The sequence below is a fragment of the Amphibalanus amphitrite genome, unplaced genomic scaffold (assembly GCF_019059575.1).
Source record: "Amphibalanus amphitrite isolate SeventyFive unplaced genomic scaffold, NRLGWU_Aamphi_draft 000166F_arrow, whole genome shotgun sequence".
Taxonomy (NCBI): domain Eukaryota; kingdom Metazoa; phylum Arthropoda; class Thecostraca; order Balanomorpha; family Balanidae; genus Amphibalanus; species Amphibalanus amphitrite.
In genome coordinates, this window is record NW_024881661.1 from 563156 (window position 1) to 590185 (window position 27030).

The following is a 27030-nucleotide window of genomic DNA, read 5'->3' on the forward strand; positions in this document are numbered from 1 at the left end:
GTCGTGCCGCCGCCAGCGCCGGCTGCCGGCCGGGCGGGCGTCGCCAGCGCCGGGCGCCAGCCGGCCCGGGGCGCAGGTCGAGACGACCCCACTGGTCACGTGGGCGCCGTGTCTCGGGCGCCCGCGCTCTCCGTTCGTGTCGAGCTGCGCCCCGTGTGGAACTGGGCCGGTCGGCGGTAGGCAGCACGAGCCCGCCGGCGCGCGGCGAGCGACCCTCAGATAGCGGCAGCGAGATCCGACCGGGGCCATCGCCAGCGACCACTAGACGCTGCGCCAACATAGGGCTGCCGCGGCGACCGAACGACAGACGTACAGACGGACCGAACAGCAGCAAATGAAGATGAAAGAGAGACAGAGAATTATATACAAAGACGATGTCACAAATGTACACAAATGGCGGTACATCAGCCGAGATGAACATCACATTTCCACGTGAACAATCCATGAAATGAGACACAAACTGAGATCGCTGAAACAAACCTCCATGGCGAAGGAGAATTCGATCGTTTCATTTTCAACAAACTGAAAATGCTTGCCATAGTCCTTCTAACCTCAAGCTTTAGTGGTTCGCGCAAACTACATGGACCAAAATAGACAACCAAAGACGATGAATAGCAGGACTTGCAGCAATGCAATTACAGTTATTACTGAATGCCTCAGGTACTATTAGCGTGATTTATTTATCCACAATAATATCTTGCCCAAATTGCACACAGAATTAATTCTAAACAGTGAAATCGGCAAAGAAATGCGGTATGACGCCCGCAGAGACTCGCGCTGGACAGCACGAGCCATTGCAGAACGCACTCAGCCCAGCAGAGTCACGCCACTTTCAGAACGATCTCACTGAGAAGCTCACACAAGAACGAGCCGACATCCGACTCAGACTCAGCTCAGACTGTGACTCGGTTCAACTCAGATTCAGCCTTCCACACCCGCAACCAGAGGGCGCCAAGCGGCGTTCAACAACAGTTGAAACAGAGTTTTTTGGGGGGGAAATAAGAAATCCTGAGACAGTCGCAGTCGGTCACAATGACAATAATAGCTGATGTTTTGACCGGTCAAAGTGTCGCTACCATGAGCTGGAGTATTTCATCGATTTAGCATACTGATACAAGCGTATATAACCCCATTGTTCATATTCAATGTGTTAATTACTTCGTCTACAGTGATATTAGCGAGCAAAGGCCATTTTTAGCACTCGACGTAGCATAGCTACAGCAGTGTTTCGTGGTAGCGGTGGCTTTTATAGCGTCATTAACGTAGAATACGTCCTAATGCTGTGTGTCCGATTATATTTTTCCGATGATAGTCCTGAGTGCTAGTTTAAAGTGTACGGACATAGTTAAACATCGTTCAATGAATCTTGTTAGCTCGAAATAGCTTTTTCGCGAAAAACCTATTACACGCAACGTCGTAAAAGCACCTTGTTATCAACATCAAAGAGGGCATGGTGAGTTGAGCGAACAGATGTTGGTGGCATTATTGCACTAATAATGAATAAATTTCCATCGCATACATTAGAGACACGAGCAAAGAAGACGCACATTTGTCTATAAATTATAATCATGTGTGCTTCGTTCGATAGAGGTTGTATCTATGTAGATAATGCCTGGCAGTTTAGCATATGAATCAAAACAGTGCAGTAGAGTAATTTAGGGTGCCCAAGCACACAGATCTGCCTCCTGTCAGGAGGAATAGGTTTTTGACCAGACTTGGGTCTGGTCACCAGTTATATTTGCAAGCTGTAGATGCAAGTTCACATAGAGCAAACAAGGTTGGTTCCACCAGAGCGATCCCTACGTCTCCATATGACCCCTTCTTGCCCGAGTATTGCTTTGTTGAGTCTTGAAACGCTCACACTGAATGAATAACCATTTTTCGGAGGAAACAGTAACAGACATTTCCCAGTTCCCATACAGGTGAACTGGCCGTCCTGGTTATGTCAGTGATCAGACGGGGCCCGCATAGGAGGTGCTTCAGACCCGCCCAACCCGCCCCTTCTCGCGGGAGGAGGTGAAGACCTTCTCCCATTACACCTGGCACTGAAGAGAGTGAGAGAATGCCTGCGGGCATGTGTATGCCGATTTGACGCCCCTCTGGCGGCGACCCGGAGAGGCGAGGGCGGCCGACAGGCGACAGGCGCGAGAAGGCCGACCCAGGGAACCGAGACGGCGCTGAGCCTCATAGACGCGGCCCAACAGCAGGGCCACCTAGGCAGGCGACATGGTGGCCTCATTGGCTAACAGAGGTTGTTGATAGAACTACATACACGATAGAGCAGATAAGCATTCATAGGCTGTTGGAACGCGACCTGATTGGGTGACACTCCACGTCCACTAAGCCAGAACTGCATCCCAGTCAGGCCCATATCGCCCTTGATATTGGACCGTTTCGACCTCTAGCGGCTGGACGTTCTGACGAAAAGTATGCTGATCTCGCGACGCCAGTGCTTCCGAGGCCTGACGACCGAGAGCGGCGGCAGCGGCAGCGGCGACGGGTACCAGAAGACGAGACGGTTTCGGCGGCGATGCGGAGCTGGCTAACCTAGGTCCGGGGGCTCAGCAGGGAGAAGAGAGACGTTGGTCTTCCTGAGCGCTGCTCCAGGTCTCAGCCTCGGATGACCCGGAGAAGCGCGTCCGCCAGCACATTCAGATGTGACTTGGTCTGCAAAGGAGAGAGAGAACCAGTCAGAGAACTGCGGCAGGCCTTACGTTCTGGAGGATATCAGCAGGCCAGGTTCCGTTTATTGGTGTACGGGGTACCTACTCTAATGCAAGGGATGAGCAAATGCTGACTGGGGCCGAAGCTGGCCGGGGCTGCGACTGTTTGACATTTGGCTTCCTACAAGCTGGTCCAATTTCTTCACTATTCACCCTGGGGCTGTTGGCTAGTGAAGCTAAACAGACGAAATAATTAAATTGCTTGTGTAAAAGTGTTTTGCAATTGAAACCGAAGACTGTATATAAGTACACACCTACTTAGTCCATCAACAGCGTATGCTATTCAGAAAACAGGAAAGGTATTGCACCACAGCTTATGCAATAACTGCGCACTTACCTAGCGACATCAACTGCAAATTGCTATCTACGTAAGGCAATTTTCTATGCACTTAGAGCGTGCATAAAAACTCCGTGTAATTTACCTACTCGTGGGAATATTTTATGACCGTTTAGGGCCGCACGCCTGTCCAGCGATTCTCATATGCTGCTTATAAAGACGGCACCGTATGCGGGCCACATATGGGAAACGGACTAGCCTAGCGGCGAGCATATGCTGGGCGAATTTCTGGTCTGGAGAAGCCGCATTCCCTCCGGGCTCTCCGGTGCCCACGGCAGCTGGGATACGGACAGCCGCTTCCCAGTGGACGCGGAGAAGGCGATGACCAATGCCGCAGGGTGTCACGGACTGACAAAAACTCCCCCGAGGGCGCGACAGCGGAGGATAGCACCGCATACGGATTCTCTCCGCATACGGACTTACGGACAGTCCCGTCCGATGTCCTCGGGCTGTCCCTCTAAATCGCGCCTGCCCACTCTGATAAATGTGCGTGTGTGTGGGTATGTTTTTGCAGCTGCGTCCAGAAATGCCACTTCATCATTGATGGCCGCCAAAGGAATCCTGAGTGCCAGTTCGCTCCTCGCAGTCCACCATTTTCGCCTGTTCTGCTTTTTGTTCGACGGACGAACTACTGGAATGAAAACAGACACCGAAATGGAGCCAGACTAGGGACAGTCATTACATTAGTTCAGCTGGGAAGGACTGGAAAAATTGCAGCCTCGAAAAAGCGTGACTCAGAGTGAATCCCAGTCAACACTGCTCCTTTTTCTGAGCGGTGTCGAGGTGATCAGGAGCCGCGAAACGACGGGCTGCCAACTTCCACAGGCAGGGGAACCAGTGGCGTTGGTAGGTGTGTGTGTGTGGGGGGGGGGGGGGGCTGGACCGTCACCCGACCCAGGCTATAGGTCGGCGCTATTGATCGGACAATCTTGTGCGTGTGCGTCCAATCATGTGAAATGACTGAAAGGCGCTGTCCACCGGCTATAAACACACGCCACAGTTTGCCTACAAACACATCGTCCTGGCCACAGAGTGCGGTGTTTGTATCAACGGTGTCGTCGTTTGTGTGGGTGCTGGTGTCAGTGTTAGTTTCTGCTTCTGCGTCTGCGTCAGTGTCAGTGTCAAAGTCGGTGTTGGTGTGTCACTGTTAGTGCCTTTGTCCCGGTCTGCCCACCCGTCTGCTCTAGAAACTAAAACAAAATGCGTCTGTGTTTTTCTCCTTAGTTCCCGTGTTGGTATCTGTTCTCATTGTTAGTGCCAGTGTCAGAGTCGGATTCGGTATCAGTGTTAGCGTCGGAATTACTGTTTGTGCCGCTGCCAGTATCAGTTTCAGTGTCAGTGTCGGGGTCATTATCATTTCGGTATCGGTGTCAGTGTCTCTCCCGCTGATACAGTTCAAACACTCACCGTTTTATAGAAGAGGCAGTTGCGACGATCCTCGTCCTCGCCCCCCGGACATGAGTTATAACCGTCGCAGAGTAAGTGATCGTCTATACAGAGATAGCGATCGTATATGTTGGGCGTTGGACACGCGAACCGGTCCATCCCCTCCTCCGTCGGGGGACACTCTGAAATAGACACAAAAAAACGAGCTCAGTGAACAGTTAACATAATTTTGCAGAGGAGGATCAGTCTTACACGGTCGACCTGTGATAATGAAAATAAACACGGAAGGGGATGAGATACGAACACATATAATGGTATCAGTTCTTGGTGGCGACATTTTGTGTTTCAGTATCAAAATCCAACTTCTACTTTATCTGCAACGTGCGATGTTTCTTTTTCTTACATTATCTACAAATGTTTGTTGGTAAGCGGTAAGCTTTTACAATAGAGACATGCTATTTACGCTGGCGCTTTTCTTTAAAAGTCCTATCCGTTGCTGATAAAAGGCACTCATCAGCCCAACTCCGATCTTGTATCCACCTAAGTATGCAAATGCATAATTTGCTATTTTTCGGACTGAGCTAAGTCAGCACAAACTACTTGAGCAGATCGGAGCCGGGCAGAAGCAACCAATCAAAGACGCCCAAAGTTGGCCGCGGCCGGCACACTGGCAGACAGAGTTAACTTCGCTCGGCCAATCGAGCCGCCGGCCGGTGACTGAACGTGGTGCAACAGCGCCGCCCCGTACGTATGTAGTCGATGGCAGGGCTACGCCGGTCGCGTGATCACGGGCCTCTTCACTGGGCGGCACGGCAGCAGCTCAGAACGATTCAGTAACCACGTCCGTGGTTCCAGCAACCACGTCCGTGGCTTCACCAACCACTGTGGCTTTACGTCCGTTCTACGTAGAAAAGTACATAGGGGAGAGTGGGGCAAAGCGGCCACCCTAACGTTTCTAACGATGCCGACGCTTGATTTTTAAACTTGGAAAGATTCTTTCTATACCAATGTGATCCCTATTAAATTGTCTTTTATTCCAACTGCGTTTCATTTCCAAAGGCGTTCACATATGGGAGATATTGACAAAACTTTAAACCTATAGCATATTGGCCACTTTGCCCCATCCCTGAGGCAAAGCGGCCACTGGCGACTTCTCAAGTCCCGATATGAGAAACAGAATAGTTGCCTCATGCACGACTAGGGTATTTGATGGTGACAAGGTTAAAGGGAAGATGGATGTTTACTTTGTTATCTTCCCACCTATTGCTAAACAAAGAAAGAATTTTCTTGGAAAAACATTTAATTGCATAATTTGGTAACTCATGTAACCGAAAAGTGGCCAAGATGAATGCATGACGACACATTTGAATATAAATAATGTTTTTATCCAGATGGAAACAACTTATGGCCAATTGGGGGATGGCCACTTTGCCCCGGCCGCTTTGCCCCGCGCATACCGTCCGAGACAAAAAAATTCCAGCTCAGCTATTAGTGGGGTAAAAAGCATTAAAATTGGTAGAAGGCATGTACGATAACCACGCAATGCATGGACAAAAACGCTTATAAAAATTCCAAACGGTTATGGAATAAAATAACATTTAAAAATTGTAAACATAATTGGTAACCTGGCAAGAAATGCTTTTCCGTGTTTCACAGAACAATGGCAATGGGCCTGAAACCCCGTTCTGGCTCATTCGAACGACCGCAAAGAGAAGTATAATTGGAAATCATAAATTGGAACTGACGCCAGCTGTGGAGGGCTAAAACGATGGATGGCCGCTTTGCCCCGGGTGGCCGCTTTGCCCCACTCTCCCCTACGACCAGTCTCAAAAGCGGGCGTTTCGACGTCCAATGGCATCCTATTGATGTGCGTACATCTCATCGTAATACAATCCGTCACAGTGGTATACAGCCAATGCACAAAGGCAAACGGCCTATCCCAGTAGAGGAGGACCTGTTTTAGCCGCGCACGGCCCGTCATAGTAGGCTATGATCCGTTCCTGTGGCGTACGGCCCGGGCCAGTTACCGAGCATGAGCCTTCGATCGATGGCGTCCCGTGAGCCGGAAGACGCGCTTAGCGGGAGCCAGCTACTACTGATGGGACCGGGCACACAAGGCCCAGGTACAATCGCAGTATATTGACCATTGTGCACCGGCCGGAGTTTCCCACATATGGCTTCAGCTATTGTATATAATATTATAATGTATAGTGGCTTACAATGCACTCAGGTGATTAATCATGAACACGGAGATGAGCTCTTCTCTTTCGATGTCGTAGCTGTTTCTTGATTTCCACGTTTGATGTAAGTAAACCATTCTATTTATCATTTCCATCTTTCCTTTCCTTATTTTTCTCTCCCAGCCAGCAAGGTGACTGTGCAGTTGCACCAGGGCTGCTACCGGCACCATTCGAGTTTGTTCGAATCAACTTTAATGCCAATGAATCAAATTGCCCTTTCGTGTCTTCTGATTTGTTAAAACTCCATCTCATTTGCTCGGCAACTCACTCGATTTAGCTCGCGCTGCCGGTAGCGGGGTCGGTATCTTTGAAATCTGGCGCCGCCAGACGAGGCCGTCGGGCGATCAGCCGCCCACAGGCTGGCCAGATGAGCCAGTTCATGTTCCTGACACGAAGCACCGGCCTGGATGAGAGCCGCCGTCAGGAGGAGCAGACGGCCGCCGCAGGGCCGACGTTACTTGGTGCGGCATGATGAAACACTGTGCTCGCAAACTGCTTAACCCTCGCCCGCACATGCCATTTTCCCATCCTAGAACGCACATGGGGGGGGGTTGCCACCCCCCCCCGCGCCATTTCGTTCCTGTTGGAGATAGAGCTTAGCGGTAAAGACCAAAAAGATTTTTTTGGGAAGAGACGAATCCAATGATACCCAGTTTTACCTTCTCAGGTCAGTCATTGACCTTCCAGGTCAGGTCAAACTAAAAAATGTTGCTGTTTTGGGTCACCGTTGGATATCAAGTGCGCTGCTTATCATATACCGATGACGATGCTGTTTTCTGGTGCCAAGCCAGCTAGAACCTCTTTGTCACACTACCCGACCAGGTTTTTGCTGCTGAGGTCATTTCAGGTCAAGTTAGGTCAAGGTCAATTATATGTGTTTGTATATCTGTGTGTGTCTGTGTGTATACTGATGTGTGCACCGATTGTTTTTGTGTCCATATTACATGAAATCATAATCTGAGAAGCTTTTACCAAAAATGCAGTGAGAAAACTTCACAAAAAGTAAATTCAGATTGCCTAAAACGCAATTATCTCAGATGACCTAGGTTGACCTTGACCTTGACCCTGACACCTGTACATCGTCGAACAACATGTTCCATGATAGGTGGGAGGTAAGACTGGCAAAAAGGCCGAAATCAAGGTGTCAAAAGCTCACAAGGCCCATGGCAAGCGCAAGATGTTGAGAATTGGCCATTTGGGTCATGACATGACCTGAAAAACAAGGTCATATCTCCGAAACCAAAAATCACAGAAACTTGAAATTTTCAGTGGACATTGAGAAAGGATAGAGGAGCAGCTATACGAAAAATCAGCCTTCTAGCTCTAAAAATGTTGAGTGCGGAGCAGAAAGTCTACCTGGGGGGGGGGTGGCAACCCCCCCCCCCCATGTGCGGGCGAGGGTTAACTCCTAGGCAAAAGGTCAAAGAAGCAACAAATGCCGGCTAATGAAACCACATAGTATGAAGTAATACAATGATATTATGATTACATGCAGTACTGAGGATCATGAGCATGACTAATAAAACTGCAAAGCCAATTACGACTCAGCTTGCGACCTCTTCGGCATACCCATATAGAACCCATGTCTTTGGCCACATTCCCGAGGTGGTAGCCACCTCGTTCAAAACGCAGCTCCCGCGAACCCAAACTGACAGTAGCAGCTGGTCTGCATCAGGGCACATTCAGCCCCACCCAGCGACCGACTTTAAGAAGGGGTACTCCTGCATTGCAAAATATAGACGACAATGGTTACCAGCCGGGCATCGCCCGGCTCACCGATTTACTTGTGGGTTTAGTTTTTTAGTTAAGTTTTAATAGGAATTAATTTTATGTGATAGCTTGTTGTTGTCAAAGTAGTGAAGTTTGTAAGTGAACTTCATATCCGTGAATGAAACGCATGATGCATGTTGAAAGCTCATTGCTCATGATATCATCGTCTTTGAATTGTTAATACTTCATTTGAAAGAAGCTCCTTAACCCGCGCACCGACGGGGGGGCGGATATCCGCCCCCCCCTGAGGTTTTTCGCGAATAGCGGGAAAACCGCGGCGCGTAGCGCCGCGAAATTTTGTATGACTATTCCCCTAATCAATTTTACACATGGTGTGCAAGTTTGAACCTCCTACCTTTTAAGGTCAGGTCACCAGGTCACTTTGAATGACCCAACCTCAAGTCACTTTTTTGCAACTTTGTCACCGTGCCAGAGCTACAGTAGATGTCGGAGGCCTTTGAAAGTCGCAGGATGTTATAAGGTCATTAGTAGCTACAATTTGTATATCTCGGAATTTTGATATCGGTGACCTAAGGTCAGGTCAATTTCGCGACCTCCCCATTATAAGTCAATGGGGGAAAAATCAACTCCCTATTTTTACCACTAAAACGGGTCGGAATGGCCCCATACAAGATTACTTTACTTATAAGGTTAGTTCACTAAAAGATTTTTGCCGCCCAGGTGACGTCACACAATATGGTAGCTATATGGTAGCCATTTGCGAATACATAAATGACTTGCGTGAGACATTTATAATGCGAGGCATTGTTCAAGGCCGTACATAGGGTATTAGGTTATAAGTTATAATGTAAATACCTGCCGCACTCTCGTATTTTGCCTTTTAATAGGAAGTGATAATGGGCAAATTTGCGATTTTAGATCGGGCTATTGAGGATTCAGACGGCTCTAGCTTTATTTATCAGATCGCTTATAATATCATCAGGTTTTCTGTCATTATTTTCCTTTTTTGTTATAGTGTCTGTTCATCAGCGGTTGGTTTGTATCGCACAATAGCAATGAAATTGAAATGCGGATGAGTGATGAAATTTTTATTCAGCTACGAATGTTTTCAAATTTTGGGTTGAGCATGGCGGTATATACTGCCTTGAGCATGGCCATCAGATATGCAATTAGCCCCATAACAATGCTGCATTGGCTATATTGACAAAGTGATGGTCTGAGTAATGTACACCATTTGCCTCTTTACAGTTTTTGACATGTTTTAAATTGTAAATCTAATGAAATCATGCATTAGAAAATATTTGGTAGTCATTAAGCCAGCGTCACACTTGTTTTTGCAATGAAGGAGAGACGTTTTACCCAGAGATACTTACTAATCAAACCAAACCAAACCTAACCAAACCTGGCCTAACCTTACTTACAACCTACAATATTAAACCTACAACTTAAAACCTACCACCTCCTACCCACCACACTAAATCCGCACTGCACCAAGCCATTAGCCAAATCCGCTCCGCACCATACCAAATTCGCACCAGCCGAATAAGCCCGCACCAACAAGATCTCGTCGAAGTTACCATATTTGCAGATTGGCTGCTCCAGTACACATTCATTATTCATGGTTTCCATATGACGTTCAATATATCTTTTGCTGGATTATATGAAATTGAAATAGCTGTGCAAAATGTGCCAGACTATGTTTCTAAGTGACTTCAATGATTTAGAAGTTAGAGCTTCATCACTCACTGGTCTTCTTATGCAAGGAACTGTGGGCAGTGGGCACAGTCTAACGTCGCTAATGAACCTGCAGTTCAGCTTCAACCTTACATTAAGGTTTCCCGAGTGTGCAATATGCATTCAAAAATAGATGTGCTTGGAGTGGACGAAGAAGGTGATGATTCTTTGTCATTGTGCTGAAAATGTTTAGTGTTGTATTCATATTTCAGCATAGTTCTTCAACTCAATTACTTGACCCGTCCCGGTCACCCATTATCTCAAGAGCACTGCTCAACAAAATGAAAATGATTTTTATGGGTGCTATTAAAGTATGAACATTAAATATCATCAGCTCACCAATATTCTTCTAAATCATGTGATGTTTTGTATCTAAATGATTTTCATTTCATAAAAGAACATACTCCACCCTTGTAACATTTATTGTACATGCCACCTTGGAAATGCATTCATCATGATTCATGTCACTGTAGCACTTGTGCTTGCTCATTTGCGCCTTGCGGCAGGACTGACAGTTACTCACAATGTTCTCTGTTAAGGTATTAACCACAAATTATAATAGTAGACAATACTCTACTCAATTAACTAGGTACTTATTGGATGAGAAAAATGTAAAAATGGACTCAACAAGACCAGTCAACCAGGTCCCTTGCTTTGGTGATCTGTTGATTGTTCTCGTATCAAGTGTCAAGTGAACTTCAACATTTTATGATTTTACACATTATTAATATTCACTAGAAATAAATATTTGTGCTAAAAAGACCAATACTAGCATGTTTTCTTCTCTTGAAAGGCATAACACAGCCTTTTTCACACTTCAGCCCATTATCTTGTATTCAAAGTGGCTCAGATACGAGTCTTCAGTTCCTTTGGTAGTGCAGTATGAGGCATACCAAGTTGAAGTTCCAGTGGTATTTTTGAAGCATACTATAGATCACTCGCCAAAACAATGCACCTCATAGAAGTCTTGCTATTGTTAAGTGAATGTTTGCCATTCGATTTGGCCAAAATCATAATAAATTTGCATATTATTGATAGAAAATGGCGTTAGTATCTAACTTTTGCAAAAGCGGCGCAAGACGCATTTGGTAGCACTATTTTTTTCCTTCACGAGAAAAAACTTCATCGAAATTTGCAGGCCTCATCTAAAAGGCAAAATTAATGCTTGGTTCATTCGAATTCGACCTATTGAGGCCCGGTTTTGGACAAATCAAGCCTTACTGAGTCAAATGGTATGCTTTTTATAATATTTTATCCCTCAACTTAGGCGTCAGCCCAGCTCAAAACTCGGCCTCATTTGTATGGATCGTTATGGGGTGAAGGGATTTTTGCCGCCCACGTGACGTCACGGTAAAGGAATTCTGAGGCTCGTGAACGGGGGCTGGCCCCATATACCATACATGACTTCATATACGATCAACCTTCACTACTTTGAGGTCTGTTTTGCTGTTGGGCAGCTGTGAGGTCATGTGACGTCATCAAAGGTCACCAAAGGTTTTTGGCCAATAACTCCGTACAGGAACAAGATACAGCCGCGTGGATGGTCTCATTGTGTTCAGCTCGTCACGACGCATCGAATGATATACATGATGACCTCGAGGTCACGTGACCTGAGGTCAACCTTTGACCTTGACCTTTCGAGGTCAACATATATATCATTCGATGCGGATTGACGAGAGGATCACGATGATGCCCTTAGTTTGCTCCTATCTTGACTAATTCGAAAGTTATTCGAGAAAAACTCTCTCCATATCTAGCGCCGCCATTTTGAATTTTTCGACCCCTGTGACGTCATCTTTGACCTGACCTGAAAATGACCTTAGTAAAAATTGTAGATCTTGACCGTGCGTATCCGATGCCGTTTACCGCTTGTCGCTATCTTGCTTCATTCTCGAGATCTCAGGGGGGGCGGTCATCCGCCCCCCCCCCCCCCCGTCGGTGCGAAGTTGGCGCAGACCCCCGTCGGTGCGCGGGTTAAGGTCCCGTCTATGGTAAGCACATTTTGAGGAAAAAGATGCTCCTGTGCATATCTTTTTTGTGTGATATTACATAACGCACTTGATCATATTGCATGTGTTACGCTACCATCTAATACCCCAAAGTGGAAAAGTATCTTGGGCAATGCCAGATTCTCCCTGCGGCGGCGTCGTGAACAGCTTTCCACAGATGTTGCTAGGCTGGCGCCAATACCGCTGGCTGCGGTTCTAGGAGGCCACAGCGCGAGTTTGCGTTTTCCCTAGACGTTCTCCCACTACAAATAATCGTTCCATCCAACACATTTGTGCCACCCGGCCGAAATAGGACGTCGAATGTCGATTCCCAGACGGTGGCTCTTTATTGACCGAAATTCATTCATGGCTGTCAGTCTGTCGTAACACGCTTATTTTAGAGCGTGTGATCGATGAGAAATGGCGGCGTTGAGCGGGTGACGGACGCGCCATATTGGTTCAGTTCGTGTCAGTACCTGGACTAGAGCCACAGTCCTGTGAGTCGGGCTACCCTTTGGACAGTCAGGTGCTGGCCAAATGCCTATGAGTCTTCATACAAATTTTTAAACTTATTTAGATTTAGTTCAAAAATCATAACTGTATTCATTCTAGCTGAAAGTGGCATCCTAGTTCCTTAGCAACAATATCCTTTTTACGACGGAACCTTTGGCATCTATTTGAATGTAAAGACGCGAAGCAATCGACATTTCATCCGAAAGGTGGGAGCCCTATTGGCAAGCAAATACTAAAATTTATCAAGTAACAAACGGATCAAGCGAATCAGATATGCACCCCAATCCCATGTTCCGTGGTGATAATAGCTCATAGCTCTAATAGTTACAGGGAGCGTTTTGTGAGCCGTGTGGTTGATATCCGTTTTACCGCTTACCAGTGCTTTGTTGTTACTTTTTTTAGATGGACAACTGATCAAATGCTAAGAGGAATTTAAATAAGGAATGCAAATAATTTGAAGGATTCAAAATCGTCCTGAATCCAAGCACTTTTTACTGATCATGGTAAATGCCCAGAAGCCTCGCCAACAGCTCTTGGATGATAACATTCACAGCTGTGATAAGATAACATTCCTCTCGATACCTACTCTGTTTTGTGCATATTAATATAAAAACAAAATTGTAAAACGTTCCTATTTAGCCACCAGGCTTTGTTCTCGTGTTCAATACCCATATCTCATCTGCGTCCATTCTGAGTCCATCGACGTGCCATCGTTAACGAGCGGCTCGTCGCCGACGGCGACCTGAGGCGACGGCGACTGTCGCCGCGGTGCCCCATTCATGGGAGTCAGTCATGAATGGATCTGCACCCGCTCACCCCTGCGCCCCCCCCCCCCCCCTCCCCCCGGCTCGGCCCCAGGCTATCTGGCACCGAGCCAGCGGCGGGGCACGCCCGCTGAGCGTCACTTGCGATGTCAATATCTCGCTCAGAGCTGCTCCCGAACTGGAAATTATTTGCAAATCTATCAATAGGTAGTGAGTTATGTGTGTGCTACGTGTTTTTATCCGCTCAGAAGAGTCCGTCCAGACAATTTTTTCCCCTGCGCATAACTGGGGTATATTCCATAGCACGAATAACGGGGGGGCTCTACAGAGCCCCCTTTCTATCTCCAAAAATACTGGTGCTGCATTGCCAAATTCAAACGCCCTAGAAAAACAGTAACAATAAACGTAATCCTATTGACGTCGAGGTCACCGATGACGTGACAGGTAAGGTAAAAAATATATATATATATAAGCAAGCATTTAGGCCTGGTCACAGTTCGGGCTCTGGCTGCCACCATATAAGTCACATAAATTTCACATTTGGTTTACACTCTCATCTGTTTAACCAGCGCCTGCAGGGAATGTTTGAACACTCCGTGTGTTTTCTTCTTCTTCTTCTCAAATATCTCACGCACGGCGGATTACCGCGCCACCGTATTTTGCACACTTCATTATACATCTTTCCTGCACATGTTGTGAAGATTTCAGACCAAGATCACTAAAGGTCAGGTCACCAGGTCACTTCAAGTAGCCTCACCTCATAAAAAGTTTCAATGTCTGTCATAGCTACACCGAGTGACCAATCGTTTTGAGCCTTTCAGAAACTGATCAGAGCAACAGTATGTACAACATCTTTATCTCGGAATTTTGATATCGTTGACCAAAGGTCAGGTCAACCGTCAATTTTGTGATCTCCCCATTAAAAGTCAATGGGAGAAAATTTAAAGGAGCCCCTTTTGGACGAAAGTCATTCTAAACACTCACTGAATTGCAAGTAACTATGACACGCTGGCATCTGGGACCCCTGTTGGCTGTGTAATGTGTATGCTCCTGGGGTCATCTCAGGTCACGGTCGAATGATACCTATCTAACAGTTTTTTTTCGTGAATATTTTTTTTTTTATAGAAGCACGCTAGAGCGATGAAAATGCATTAGGTGTGTTCAGCTCAACGAGGCGGATTGATAGATATGTAGCATGACCTTTTTCGGTCAGTTCATGGCCTTGACCTGAGGTCAAATTTTCAAGTTCACCTTTCAAGGTCAAAGTATAGTGAATTCGATGCATCTTGGCGAGAGGAAAACGATATCGGTAAGAGTAAGCTCGTGCAAGGTTTGAGTCAAAGGCTATTGCAGAAAAGCTTTCCTCAAAATCGTCTATTTTGACAATTTTTGCCTCCTGCATGCGCTTTTCCGGGGTGCTGTATAGCTCTATAGGTTTCCGAGCTATGCGCCGGTTTGTTGAATATTGTCGACATTTGACCTGAAAATCGGCGAAATCTGGCCTTCAATGACCTTTGGTGACCTGATCTTTGACCTGACCAAAAAGTGACCACAGTAATTTCGTCATTATTTTTGACGCTCTTTCGAACGCCACATTCCCCGTATTGCTACGTGGCCCAGGAGCCGAGGTAGAAGGGGGAATGTTCATCCCCCGCCCCCAGCAGGGCGCGGAAATCCAGGACCCCAGCGGGGTGCGGGTTAAGATACCCCGTGGGTACCGAGCCTGCACTCGGTATGTTTCAGGTCAAAGTTAGGTCAGCCCAGGTCACAAATGGTCAATGAAATGTACTATATGTGAACTATATGTGGCGTCGTTACCAGCAGCTAGTCGAAAGATCTACTGAGAACATACTGACCCAAAATAAGGCGCTTGGCACATAGCATTTGGATTCATGCATAGCGTACATGTCTGCAACGCACATGTTATTACGAGCGAGCGAGCGCAGCGAGCGAAGCGAGTCTTTTCAATATAACGGAAAAATCTCAGTATGAGCCCGAGACAGTACAGGCCCGGCCCGGCCCGGCCTGTAACGCTTTTGAGAGGCTTACACTGACAACCAAAACGATTCTCTATTCCCTTTGATCATGGTGTGTCATGCTCCTATAACTCTGCCGTTTTCTTGGCGGAATGCCCTTAAGATACTCAAATGATTCCTCAAATGATTCCTTTTAAAGGGACCCTCCCACCTTTAAAAAAGTTTATGAATTGGCATGAAAGTGATGTCGCTCGGTTCAGAAAGAGCGAAAACGAATATCTACCAAATTTCACCGAAAAATATTCACCGGTTTTCAAGATTTTAAATCAAGACTTTTACTTTTGTTTACTTTTTGGGATCTCCGCTGTTCCTAGCGACTTTATTTAAAAGTGCGGCATTTGTTGCGCGCAACGCAGCATATACCACCGCGTGCTACAAAACGTTTTAGTCAAACATTTAACGGACGTTCGAAAGCCTGATGACGTCATCAGATTTAAGTGCCAATACCAATACATTGTGGCACTTATTTGCACAGATGTCAAAATCAAACTCAAATTTCTTTGCGATGAAGTAATTGCTGGAGAAACGGTTTTCACGGCACTGATTTTCAAAGAACGTCCATCAAGATGGCTATCTCAACTCAAATCTAATGTTAAGGTGGGACAGTCCCTTTAAGCATATCAGGGGTTTTGGTCTAAAACAACACCCTGATCATTTCTTTCGAACATACCCAAACTATACCCCTATTCTTTAAAGACCTCCCTTGAATTCTTCTAATATACCCTAGTGTACAGTCTCTGCCGCTACTGTCAGATACCGTACCTGTGCCGCTCGGCGCCTCCGGCGGTGACCGGTCGGCGGGCCGGGACTGGCCGGCCGGGCGGGCGGGGAGGACGGGCAGTCGCTCCCTGGACGTGTTGCTGACCACTAATACAGCACCAAACGCGGTGCCGTCTTCGCTGAGTGCGTGTGGGCGGTGCGACGACATAACAGGCAGCTATAAGCTTGTTTTGACGCGCGGTATGGGCAGCTATAACCAGTCGCGGCGCAAGTGCGTTTGAGCCAGGTGATTCGCAACCGCCACCCAATCAGCATACTGTAATCCAGTGCCGGCAGTGACGTACATGACACGTGATCAGACAGCTGGGCCGAAAGCGCGCCAATTTTCAAAGGGTTTGAGCGCGCCAATTGAGTTTGAGCGTGCAGTGGAGAAGGACGGTTGTGCTCAGCGCGGGTGATAGCGGGTGTGTAGTGTGTGCATTGATCATTCGAGCAAAGGACGTCGTGGAGGACATCGAAAGCACAGCTGTGGAACCCAGAAAAGACGAAACCTGCACGACAACGACTTTTCGGCGTGCCGGAAACCGGAAAATTCACCCAAGAGACCCTTGGTGGGCGTGTTTGCCCGCACCCGGTGTAGATCTGCATGACTATTTTACGGTCAGCGCCCGGACCCGAGCAGTGCGCAGTATCTGGTCCTATTATCCCTTTTACAGGGTCCGGCATATAAGTTTTGTCTTGTAAAAATGTGTCGTGTAAGCTGCTAGGTGAAAGTCAGCAATTGTTACAGGATATGCAATGCTCTAATGACATCTCTTTGGTAATGAACAGTTATTTAACCCTCGCCGGACCTATTGGTTTTCTACATACGCACCGGCCGAGGGGGGGGGGGGGGCGGGTACGACCCCCCCCCCTCGCCGTTTCGCCCCTGGTGGAGCTAGCGCGTCGCGGAAAAAACGAGCGTGTGCGCCGTTACAAGACGCAGAGATTGGTACCCGATTTTAAGGTCCTAGGTCAACCGGTGACCTCTGAGGTCAGGTCAAGTGCCCCAGGGTACGGTTCAGTTTTTGGTGAATAACTTCGCAAAAAAACGGCCGCAGAGCCGCGATGTTGGCAGCATCGTGTTCGCCTCGCTCAGGCGCGTCGAATGATATACTTTTTGTTCGGGTCAGGTCAACTTAGGGTGTTGACCTCAGGTCAAGGTCAGGTCAGCACCCCCAGGTCACGAAGTTGGTCGAAAGAGGTCATGTTGCATATCATTCGATTCGGCAGGTCTTCCTGAGTCCATTGGTGGCTTTCTCGACTCGCTAGCTCAATTTGATCGGGAGTTATTGACAAAAAACTAATATGACCTTGATGACGTCATAAATGACGTCACGGAAGGTCAACATTGCAAAAGTGACGCATCTAACCTTGCAAGGAGTGCATCAAATCACGATTCTGTGTGCTTGAGATAGTTGGAGATCGTTCCCGGCGCCAGAATAGCAGTTTTCCTTTTTCCCCATTGACTTATAATGGTGAGGTCACGAAAATGACCTGACCTCATATGACCTTTAGGAAAAATCCGAGATATACAAGTTGTGAGACTCATAATGGATACTAGATCCTGCAAGTTTCATTTCCCTGTGACATCTCCTCTGGCAGTGAGGGCGTTGCGAAGTTGCGACATCTGAAGACCGTGCAGAGGTTCACTTATGACGTCATAGGTCAGTGACCTGACCTGACCCAAAAATGCGGTTGGTGTCAAAAGATGCGGCTTGGATCAAAGGTCAGGTATGCCAAGTTTCAGCTCTCTATCGCCAGCGTGTTTGGAGCTATCGCGAAAAAACCCTATGGGGGGGGGGGCGGCCCCCGCCCCCCCCCCCCCCCTCGGCCGGCGAGGGTTAACATACTCGCCATTTTTGCGTAGCTGAAACCACCGTTGATTTTCGTGTTTTATAACCGAAATAGATATTAAATATCCATTCATTTTGATCTCAGATTTACTTATCCCAAGTTGCTTCTTATCGGAAGAGAAACGGTGAAGCGATGTCCATGCTGTTGTCACCAATGTAAAACATGAATAATAATAAATGACCAAATGTCTGTGAGTTTTGGATGTGTTACGATATATAAAGGGAAATCGGACGAGGGAGCTGAGAGTAATGAGACAGTTTCTGAGCACGTTCTACGACGAATATACCTAGGGCATTATTATTTTCCCTTCTGGGTTTATGTGGGGTCTAATGCAAGAATACATTGAGATCAGTGATGGAAATCACAGAATAATACGGGAGTGTTAAGTGGTATAGTGCGAGTATAGTTTGCAAAATATTCCCCTTATACGCTTAGAAGGAATACTAGATAGAGGTTTCGATGTAAGGGTATTTTGGTAGGTTAAAAGGAGTGTACTGTGGGTATGGCAGGGAATAGAACAGGAATCATATTCCTTTCCTCTTCGGTACTTACTAGGGTATATTAGAAGAATTCAAGGGAGCTATTTAAAGAACAAGGGTAAAGTTTGGGTATATTCGAAGAAATGATCAGGGTGTTGTTTTAGACCAAAACCCCTAATATGCTTAAAAGGAATCAAAAAGGTTTTCAGTGTATATCTCAGCAACCGCTGGACCGATTGGCCTGCGGTCTTTTTTGCTGGGTAGCCCCATCCCTTCTACCCCGTAATTGACTACTTTTGATACACCTCAGTGACCGTCGTGGCACGTGCCACGTGAAAAGTCAAGGGTGTTCAAGCTGTTTTGCAAAAGTAGTGATTTTGAGAGGCTCATATCTCAGCAGCCGCTTGGGCGATTGACTTGCGGTAATTTTTGTAGGGTAGCAGCATCCCTTCTACCAAAAATAGGATACTGCCGATGCATGTGGGTCACCCCCAGTGCACGTGCAAAATACAACAATGAGAGGTGTCAAATTTGTTCCCATTTTAATAACTCGGTAATTACTGGGGCGATTTCGCTGAAACTTGGCATACAGGTAGGCACCCACCAGGCAATGTATTAACATGTGTTGCGGTTAAGGTGCTACTGCACGTGCGCACGTGCAGGGGGCGCTTCCAGATCTCGAGAACGGCTGGGCCGATTGCGCTCAAATTTGGTACACGGTTGGGGACCAGTTAGTAGGGTGCCGTGCAAAAGTCAGTTTGGACCCCGTTTGCACGTGCGCACGTGCAGAATGCCGCTTCCAGATCTCAGGAACGGCTGGGCCGATTGCGTTCAAATTTGGTACACCGCTAGCGACCGGTTAGAAGGGTGCTTTGCGCAAGCCCGTTGGAAGTACCCTCTCGCCTTTCCGCACGTGCAGGGCTCACTATCTCGCTCGCTCGTTCTTCGCCCAAAAGGCGTTTTACTGGTGTTATATTCCAGATATCATAACAGTTTTGAAACTCGTAAAATGTGTTGCACCTAAGGGAGCACGTTTAGAACAACAAGCTTGACTAATTTCATCTTGCGTGTGAATCATATGAGAGGTATCAACAGCAGCCATCGGAGCCCATCGATATACATGCATTGGCTCCAACGATGCGGCATTGACCTGGTGACACTAATGGGGGCTGTTATAGGAGGCTCGAACTACACCAATAGATGATAAGTGAACGTTTTTTCTACAAATAGCTGATGAAAGTATGTACCACCAGGGTTGATGGCAGGACACAATTAGTTGAGGCATAAGCTACAACTCATTACTTGATGTTATCCATTATCCATGAAGCCTGCATTCTCGAATAACGCACCCTTATCGATTATTACGTGGCATGAAAAATAATGACATGGTTGAGTAGGGAGCAATTATACGAAGCAGTAACTGGAATGGACCATTGAATGGTCATCAACCAAGACTGGGACAAATTAGTTTAGATTGCGCCGACAAGAGGTGGTGGATGATGCCAATCACATCCTAGCAGAAACTGTTGCACTGGGATCGTTCGAAACCCGACCCAGCCGTTCAGTCCATAATCATGCTAGCTTTACAAAAAAGCGAGCGTGTTGCGCCCGTGGCAAAAGGAAACCGATGAAACCTTATTTTAACGTCCTAGGTCATTGGTTGACCTTCCAGGTTATGTCAATTTCCCAAATATCGGAAAAATTGGTAATTGCTAGAACGCATTGATCCGATGGTTTTATTTTGTCAGGGAACTGATGTGAAATGTCGCATTTCTTTTATCCATATTGGTGCCTTCATGTATTCCGGACAGGTCAGGTCGGGTCAGGTCAGGTCAGGTCAGGTCAACCATAAGGAGTCCAGCTGGCTATCCATAGTATGTAGGTGTTTATTACTACTGACCGCTCCGCAAAATGTTGTACTTACTTACATATGGGCCCCAAAACCAGTTCTCAAATGTTCGAACGGGTGTTCGATTTGAAATCAACTCCAGAATTGCCCTGAAAAGCTGTAAAACAAAACAAAATCGAGCAAGGTCATCTAAGCCGTCAATAACCTTGACCTGACTTTCACATGCACTCGACACCCACCATATCATGCATAGGACAAACGGCAATTCACATGCTGGCACGTTTCTCTTCACAGCCAAAGTCGGGTATTGCAAAAGCACGGGTATTGCATGCGCTGATTCGCCGAATCGCCATTCTAACCTGACATGGTCTCAAGAAACATGTCACAGGTCACAGGTCTTTTGAAGCAGGATCATGGTATTTGGGGGGTAGCTGTAGAATTGATTCATTCCAGGGTACTAAAAGTTTTGTGGCGATTCGGCGCTTTTTCCAAGAGATTTTCGGGAAAAATTGAGATGTCTTTATGACCCCGCACCCCCAGCCTATCAGTTCGAGGGTCAAATAACCTGCACTGCCTCTCGTATTGCCTCTGATGCATTATCCACGGAAATAATGTGTGAAAGGAGTTGGGACCTACCATGTTGCAAATGTCACTGTGGTTCTGAATTAAATTCTATGCTTTTCGCAACCTTAGCATTTCCTTCTCGTTACATTCTTTAAATCAGCGGTCTATAGGAGGTCTACCTTTGTTGCTCCCTCCCCCCCCCCCCCGTAAAAGCAATCAATAAATACGTCTACTTACTATCTACGCTGCGTGGGTTTTTGTATGATCAACGATTGCCTGGTGAGCAAAAAACCTTCAGCTGTCGTGGGCAGGGCTCTGAGTGGTACGATTGGCTGCCCGATCCGACTATACCGACCGCCCGGGGGTAGGGACTGGGGCCCCAGGGCCGGAGGGGATGAACGGACGATCAGCGCTGAGACGAATGTCTTTTTTAGACGAGTCTCTGCGTCTATTCTGGGATCACCCACACAGCAGAGGGTCGGGCCGATCACGGGGGAGTTTCCGCGACGGCTCTTCTTGATCAGCGTAGTCGTCATATAAGACCGCCCCGAGCAGAAGGCAGATGTGGGCGAGATATCAGGTATGCACAGCACAAGGCTTGTGTCTTGTTCTTGGACTGACATACCCCCTCCCCCTCCCCACCAGACTTCTTTCGCGGCCAACGACAGACGGAAGACAAGAGCTACGATGTTTTTCGTACTTCATCTTACATCCTACAGACGTCCAGCATTTATAATTATTTTCTTTCATTTCTAACATCATATATTGAAATACGCACCCTCTTAATGATTCAGGCGCAATATGTCAGAAGCGGGGCGGTAAGTTTCCTGTTCAGGGGAGCGTAAACCGACCCACACCCATGGACAGGTCTGTGAACCAGTCAGACGGTTTGGGAAATCCGCCGAGGCGCCGCTTCGCTGCTCGCTGAGCGGACTCCAATCGGCTAAGTAGCCACATATAGCATGAGCCCAGTTCCCAAAACCCGCCTAGCATTCAGCCCCTATGCATTCCGCAGTGCAGGCAAACGCCATGGATATTAAAAACCCGACTCACAGCTTCTGGAAGGCATCGGCCATTTTAAACTTATTTAGGAATTCGATTTATCTGGAGATTAAATGTTTTTAGTTGATTACGGGAAATTAAAATAAATTGTAAATACCACCAAAGCGTCGTTACTCAAATGCAGTTGCAGTGTTTCCTTAGCTGCACAGCTAGAGAGGTGGATGCAGGACAGGGAAATGAGCTTAATGTGAAAATATGACTGCTTTCATAAACCTAACTTTTAGGCGCAGCTTACAAAAACTTCTCGAAACGATGAATCGTGCTGGGCGTAGCAAGGCACTTAGATCAAGTTGCATTCATCAAGTGTATCAGTAAAACTTTCAAAACTTTGAAATTCATTTGCTAGTGATGACTAAAATTACACACTTGAGAACTCGGCCCTGCTAAAAATGAACGCTTAAACCACTTGGTATCCATTTAATGCATTTGAGTTTGTCGCTCGTTTCAGCAGTGAGCAGCCTGTGTCAGTTGATACGACTCTTGAACACAATAAGCCGTTTGCCGGCGCGGGTTTGGCGACTCGACCCGCGGCGTTACTGCCCCGTCTCGTACGGCCTGTGAAATTGATGACGTAATTGGTCTGAAGCGACACAGCCAAAGTTTCAGAGAGCTGAACGTTGTGCAGCCTTACTATAGCGGAGAGCTCTTTGCCGCGTCGGCCTCTCAGCGGTGACGCAAGCGGTGCCTCATTTGACGTCACCTGCTACCCGGCGTCAGCAAATTAGAACACGCAAGCCGGCATTGTGGGATGACTAATGTGGGGGCCCTCGGGCGGGGTAATCGGGCGCGGACCACGTGACGCAGTGTATCTACATGCGATCGTATACTTTGCACCCGCACTCACATGGGTGACAGCAAACGAGCCCATAAACCAGACCGTTTAGTCGACGACGCGTTTTATGGCGCATTCGACCAAGATGCCGCTTATGACGTATTGGCTCGAGGGGTGCTGTATGCGGGCAGATTATACATCATTCATTTACTTTGTGTTCATTTAACACATAAAAATAGCGCAACATTTTATGCCATATTAGGATATTGATGCTAGCAGCCCCCAAAGCTGTTTGTGAATTGATGTAAGTAAGCCTCATTTCATCTTTTTATGGCATGTTTTTTCAAAGTATCTTTTATAATAACTGTGGTAATTAATTTGATTTGTTAAAGCAAAATCTTTTAACCTTTTCAACAACAGCATGTACTAGGTGTGCTAAGCATAAACAATGGAGTACATACACTTTGGGCAGGTTATTACGACCCTAGTTGTTGCCCCTCCGAGGCCAGCCGGGGCGGAAAATATCGTCGACAGCGGCTTCATGAATCGGCACTGCGAGCCAACTTCAGGTGGCTGGGACATGTCCGTATTTTGCGCTCCTTCCCGGCGAGCGGCCACCTGTCACCACTGGTACCTGACCTTTGGACGGTTTCAGATCAGCTCTGACTGACGAGCGACGCCGCTGGTCGACGGATACATTTTCCAAACCGACCCGACCGCTACATTCTCAGCGGACACTCTTTTAAATATATGTTTAATGTTGAGACTTCAGACCGTTTGTCTAGTGCCCTAGTATCTGTTCCGGCGTCAGACATTGGGCGTTGTGCTTTGCAATTGCACGAAGCATCAAGAAACTTGCCCCACTTTCGGGAGCAGGAATATAGAAATTGTGCTTGCGTAGACTGCAAGTTTGGTGTCGATGATATTCCCAATGCAATTATTTATTGATTCATTCATCTGTTGTGACAACCGCAAGGCTGGTTGCTCAGTCATCATGATTTGACATTTCCACCAGCCTTGATGCGTCTTTGAGTCGGTTGAATTTTACGTTACACAGAAGCAAGATGAGTATGCTCATTGGCAGAATAAACAATATTAAGGCATGGCTAGTTCAGGCTAGCCGTTCAATGAATAGGCAACATTTTGTTCCATTTTGGCAATCAGACTCGACATAATTAGCCATATTATTTATTTATTTTGCTAAAATAAATATAAAACCAAAGTGTTCAAAAGAGCAACAGCTGCCACCTGAAGGCGCCACTCCAATCGACGGCCATCCACTAGATTCCAGGTGATGCCTGTCATATAGCGTGCTTCGGCCGAAAATGACCCATAACCCAGTCCAAAAGGGGATCGGCGCGACACTGTAAGCCCAACAGCCAACTTTAATGGCCTTGTTCGGACACTCGGTAGGAAGTTTGTGAGCTGAATTATGCCTGCCTATCTGTCTCACAGCCTGCCTATCTGTCTCACAGCCTCCCACACATCGCCGCCCAAACTGGCATCGCGTGACAAACCTATGTCCTATTCTGAGCTACGTCGGTGCGAAAAGTACATATTTCAGCGCTGACCAGCAGTGTACGCACTGTCAGGAAAACGAGTCGGCCAGAAAGTATCAATTATTCTGAAACAACAGCGCCCGTACCAATTCTATTTAATGTCAAGGGAACATATGCGCGGTCAAGGCCTGGCGGTTATTACCAGACCTATACTTAGTAATAGAGGTTTTAAACATTGAATGATCGTAAGCCGGTGCAGCGTAAACATCTCATCATCATAAAATTGTGACAATAGGATACACACGATTACGTAATTCACCATTTTCGGGCGAGGAGGAGTAATTTCATCGGACCAAATTAGTGCCTTATATAAAATGAGTATTTCAAAATGAGTCTAGTGGTAGTAAGAAGTAAGATCCTAGTGTTGAAAGTCAACTTTTAAAGGCCAAATTAGTGCCTTATATAAAATGAGTATATTTCAAAATGAGTCTAGTGGTAGTAAGAACTAAGAAGTAAGATCCTAGTGTTGAAAGTCAACTTTAGCCAATCGCTACCGACTGCAAGTGTTTCGGCCAAGGGCTGTCATATTTTACTATTTGGCTGTCATATTTGGCTTCATCTTTGATAATTTATTTTATAGTCTTTAAGTCTGCACCCATAAACAAAAACATCTCCACTGACTGCGACTCTATGACTGATGACGTCTACAAACGATATCGTGTTCTATTTGGAGAATGATCCGGTTTCTGTTTACGGTTTGAGGCGTACATAATGCGCAATGACGTGACCACAATTCAGGCATGAGCTTTTCATAACATTTTTCATTTAAGTGAATGAAGTCATCCGTTCTTTAAATGTTCTTTTACACCCATTTAAATAACCTTGAAAACCATTAGTCACCGATGCCACGGCATTATTAAGCCAGTGGTTTTTATCATTATTTGTCGCAGCTCATGTCATATTTTTTCATCGTTTGCACGGTGCTATGTGTGTCTTGTAATACTTAAAAATTCCCACTGACGTTAGATACACTTATTGATCGATTTTTTATGTTTCGTTCGTCCAAGTCAAAGCAAAATATCAATGGCACGCTTATAGTTTCATGATGAAATATGTTATCTCTAAGACGAACTGTGGCCGCCTTGTCAGTGCGCTTCCACGCTGGAAATAAATCAGTCGATCAGGATACGGTTCGGACTACTAATAAAATTTTAACGCGAGGCCGTCGGCGCCGGCTATTTTCGACAGCCGTCGCGAGAGCGAGGGCCAGCTGCCGAGCAGATTATAGTTTCAGTGAGCAGAATGTTATCGACTGAACGGTGGCTAGAATGCACGCACTCGGAGCGTGACCATGTGGCAAGATAAATCAGGAGCGAGGACAGGGGAGGGCTGGCCCTCAAGATAAATCAGGAGCGAGCACAGGGGAGGGCTGGCCCTCAAGATAAATCAGGAGTGAGGACAGGGGGAGGGCTGTCCCGCGGTTAAAATACTCACCAATGATGGGGACGTCATACTCCTGCGGCCGGCTGCTGGCTCGACTGGTGCGCACAAAGGCCTGCTGTCTGGCGGGCACGGCGCCGGCAGCCGGCGGTGGCCGCTGCCGCCACGTCTGGTGAGCGGGCGCCGCCAACCGCCTCTCGAACGAGCGCTTCTCTGAGCTATGCCGGCCGGCCGTGAGCAGCTGGAGCAGCGACGTCCGGCGCCGCGGCTGCTGAGCGGCCACAGCCGCCAGCCAGCAGAGCAGCAGACACAGGCCAGCGGCGGCCAGCGCCCGGCGCGACAACATGGTCTGCGGAGCGGCCGGCGGCGTGACTGGCGGCGCTCGCGGGCGGTCACTAGCGCCGGCCGGACGCTGCGCTCTGACGCATGGCCGGGGCGAGAACTGGCGAGCCGACGGGCGCCGCCGCCGCCGACCTCCACCAGAGAGGGCCGGCCCGCCACCCACGCGGCGGCGGCGGCGCGCGCGCGCGCCCCACAGCCAGTCGATAGTGGTGGTCGCCACTTACACACTTGTTACCGGACGCGACAGCCGGGCGGTCGGCGCCGGCCCCGCAGCCGTCCTCACCACACAAAATCGAGTCCGAGGCTCAAACGGCGCTATTGAAGACCTCAAGGGTTCCTCGATGAGTTGAGCATAGTCGAAAAGGCATATTTGCAGCGTATTAAACGCAGCAAAGTCATCTGAGCAGCACGATGTCAACAATATTTCTCGAAAAGTTTGATGTAGCAGTCAGCCAAACACGGAACCACTTGCAAATTTGAAATGAGTTAGGTGCAACGATACCGTATGCGAAATAAAGCGGATCGTTTTTACTTCACTTCATGTCATTATAGGGCGATGATAATCTTGCCGTAAACATTCGAACCACTTCTCATGGTAGTATATCACAAAAAGAGATTTTTGTTCTTCTTCCATCATCGCCGAACGCTCCGCACATATTCTGAACTGCGAACGGCAATCAGATTTAATAAAACACGATAATCTCATAAACATAAAAAGTGCATACCATACGCTTATTTTCAAGAAATGTTTCAATATATATATATATATATATATATATATATATATATATATATATATATATATATATATATATATATATATATATATATATATATGTATATATATATATATATATATATATATATATATATATATATATATATATATATATATATTTAAAGAAAATGCACTAGATTCGCATTAATAATTATTCTAAGCCACACTTCGGAGTCG

The 27030-nt window shown here is 47.0% G+C and overlaps 1 protein-coding gene across 1 annotated transcript; it reads right to left on the reverse strand.

Annotated features, from left to right (window-relative positions):
- Nucleotides 1–803: 803 nt before the first annotated feature.
- LOC122383534 lies at nucleotides 804–26739 on the reverse strand. Its single transcript, XM_043370046.1, has 3 exons — nucleotides 25788–26739; nucleotides 4468–4628; nucleotides 804–2667 (listed from the first exon to the last, which is right to left on the reverse strand). Exons 1-3 carry the CDS (start codon nucleotides 26077–26079, stop codon nucleotides 2611–2613), a joined length of 510 nt encoding a protein of 169 aa, XP_043225981.1. The 5' UTR covers nucleotides 26080–26739; the 3' UTR covers nucleotides 804–2610.
- Between the last annotated feature and the right edge of the window lie 291 nt (nucleotides 26740–27030).

Bases quoted from the DNA above. Each gene is read 5' to 3' on its own strand.
- LOC122383534 (XM_043370046.1), bottom strand. From the start codon at position 26,079: ATGTTGTCGCGCCGGGCGCTGGCCGCCGCTGGCCTGTGTCTGCTGCTC. The intron at 4,629-25,787 runs GTGAGTATTTTA...TGTCTATTTCAG, and splicing joins GTATGACGTCCCCATCATTG to AGTGTCCCCCGACGGAGGAG. The intron at 2,668-4,467 runs GTGAGTGTTTGA...TCTCCTTTGCAG, and splicing joins ACTGCCTCTTCTATAAAACG to ACCAAGTCACATCTGAATGT.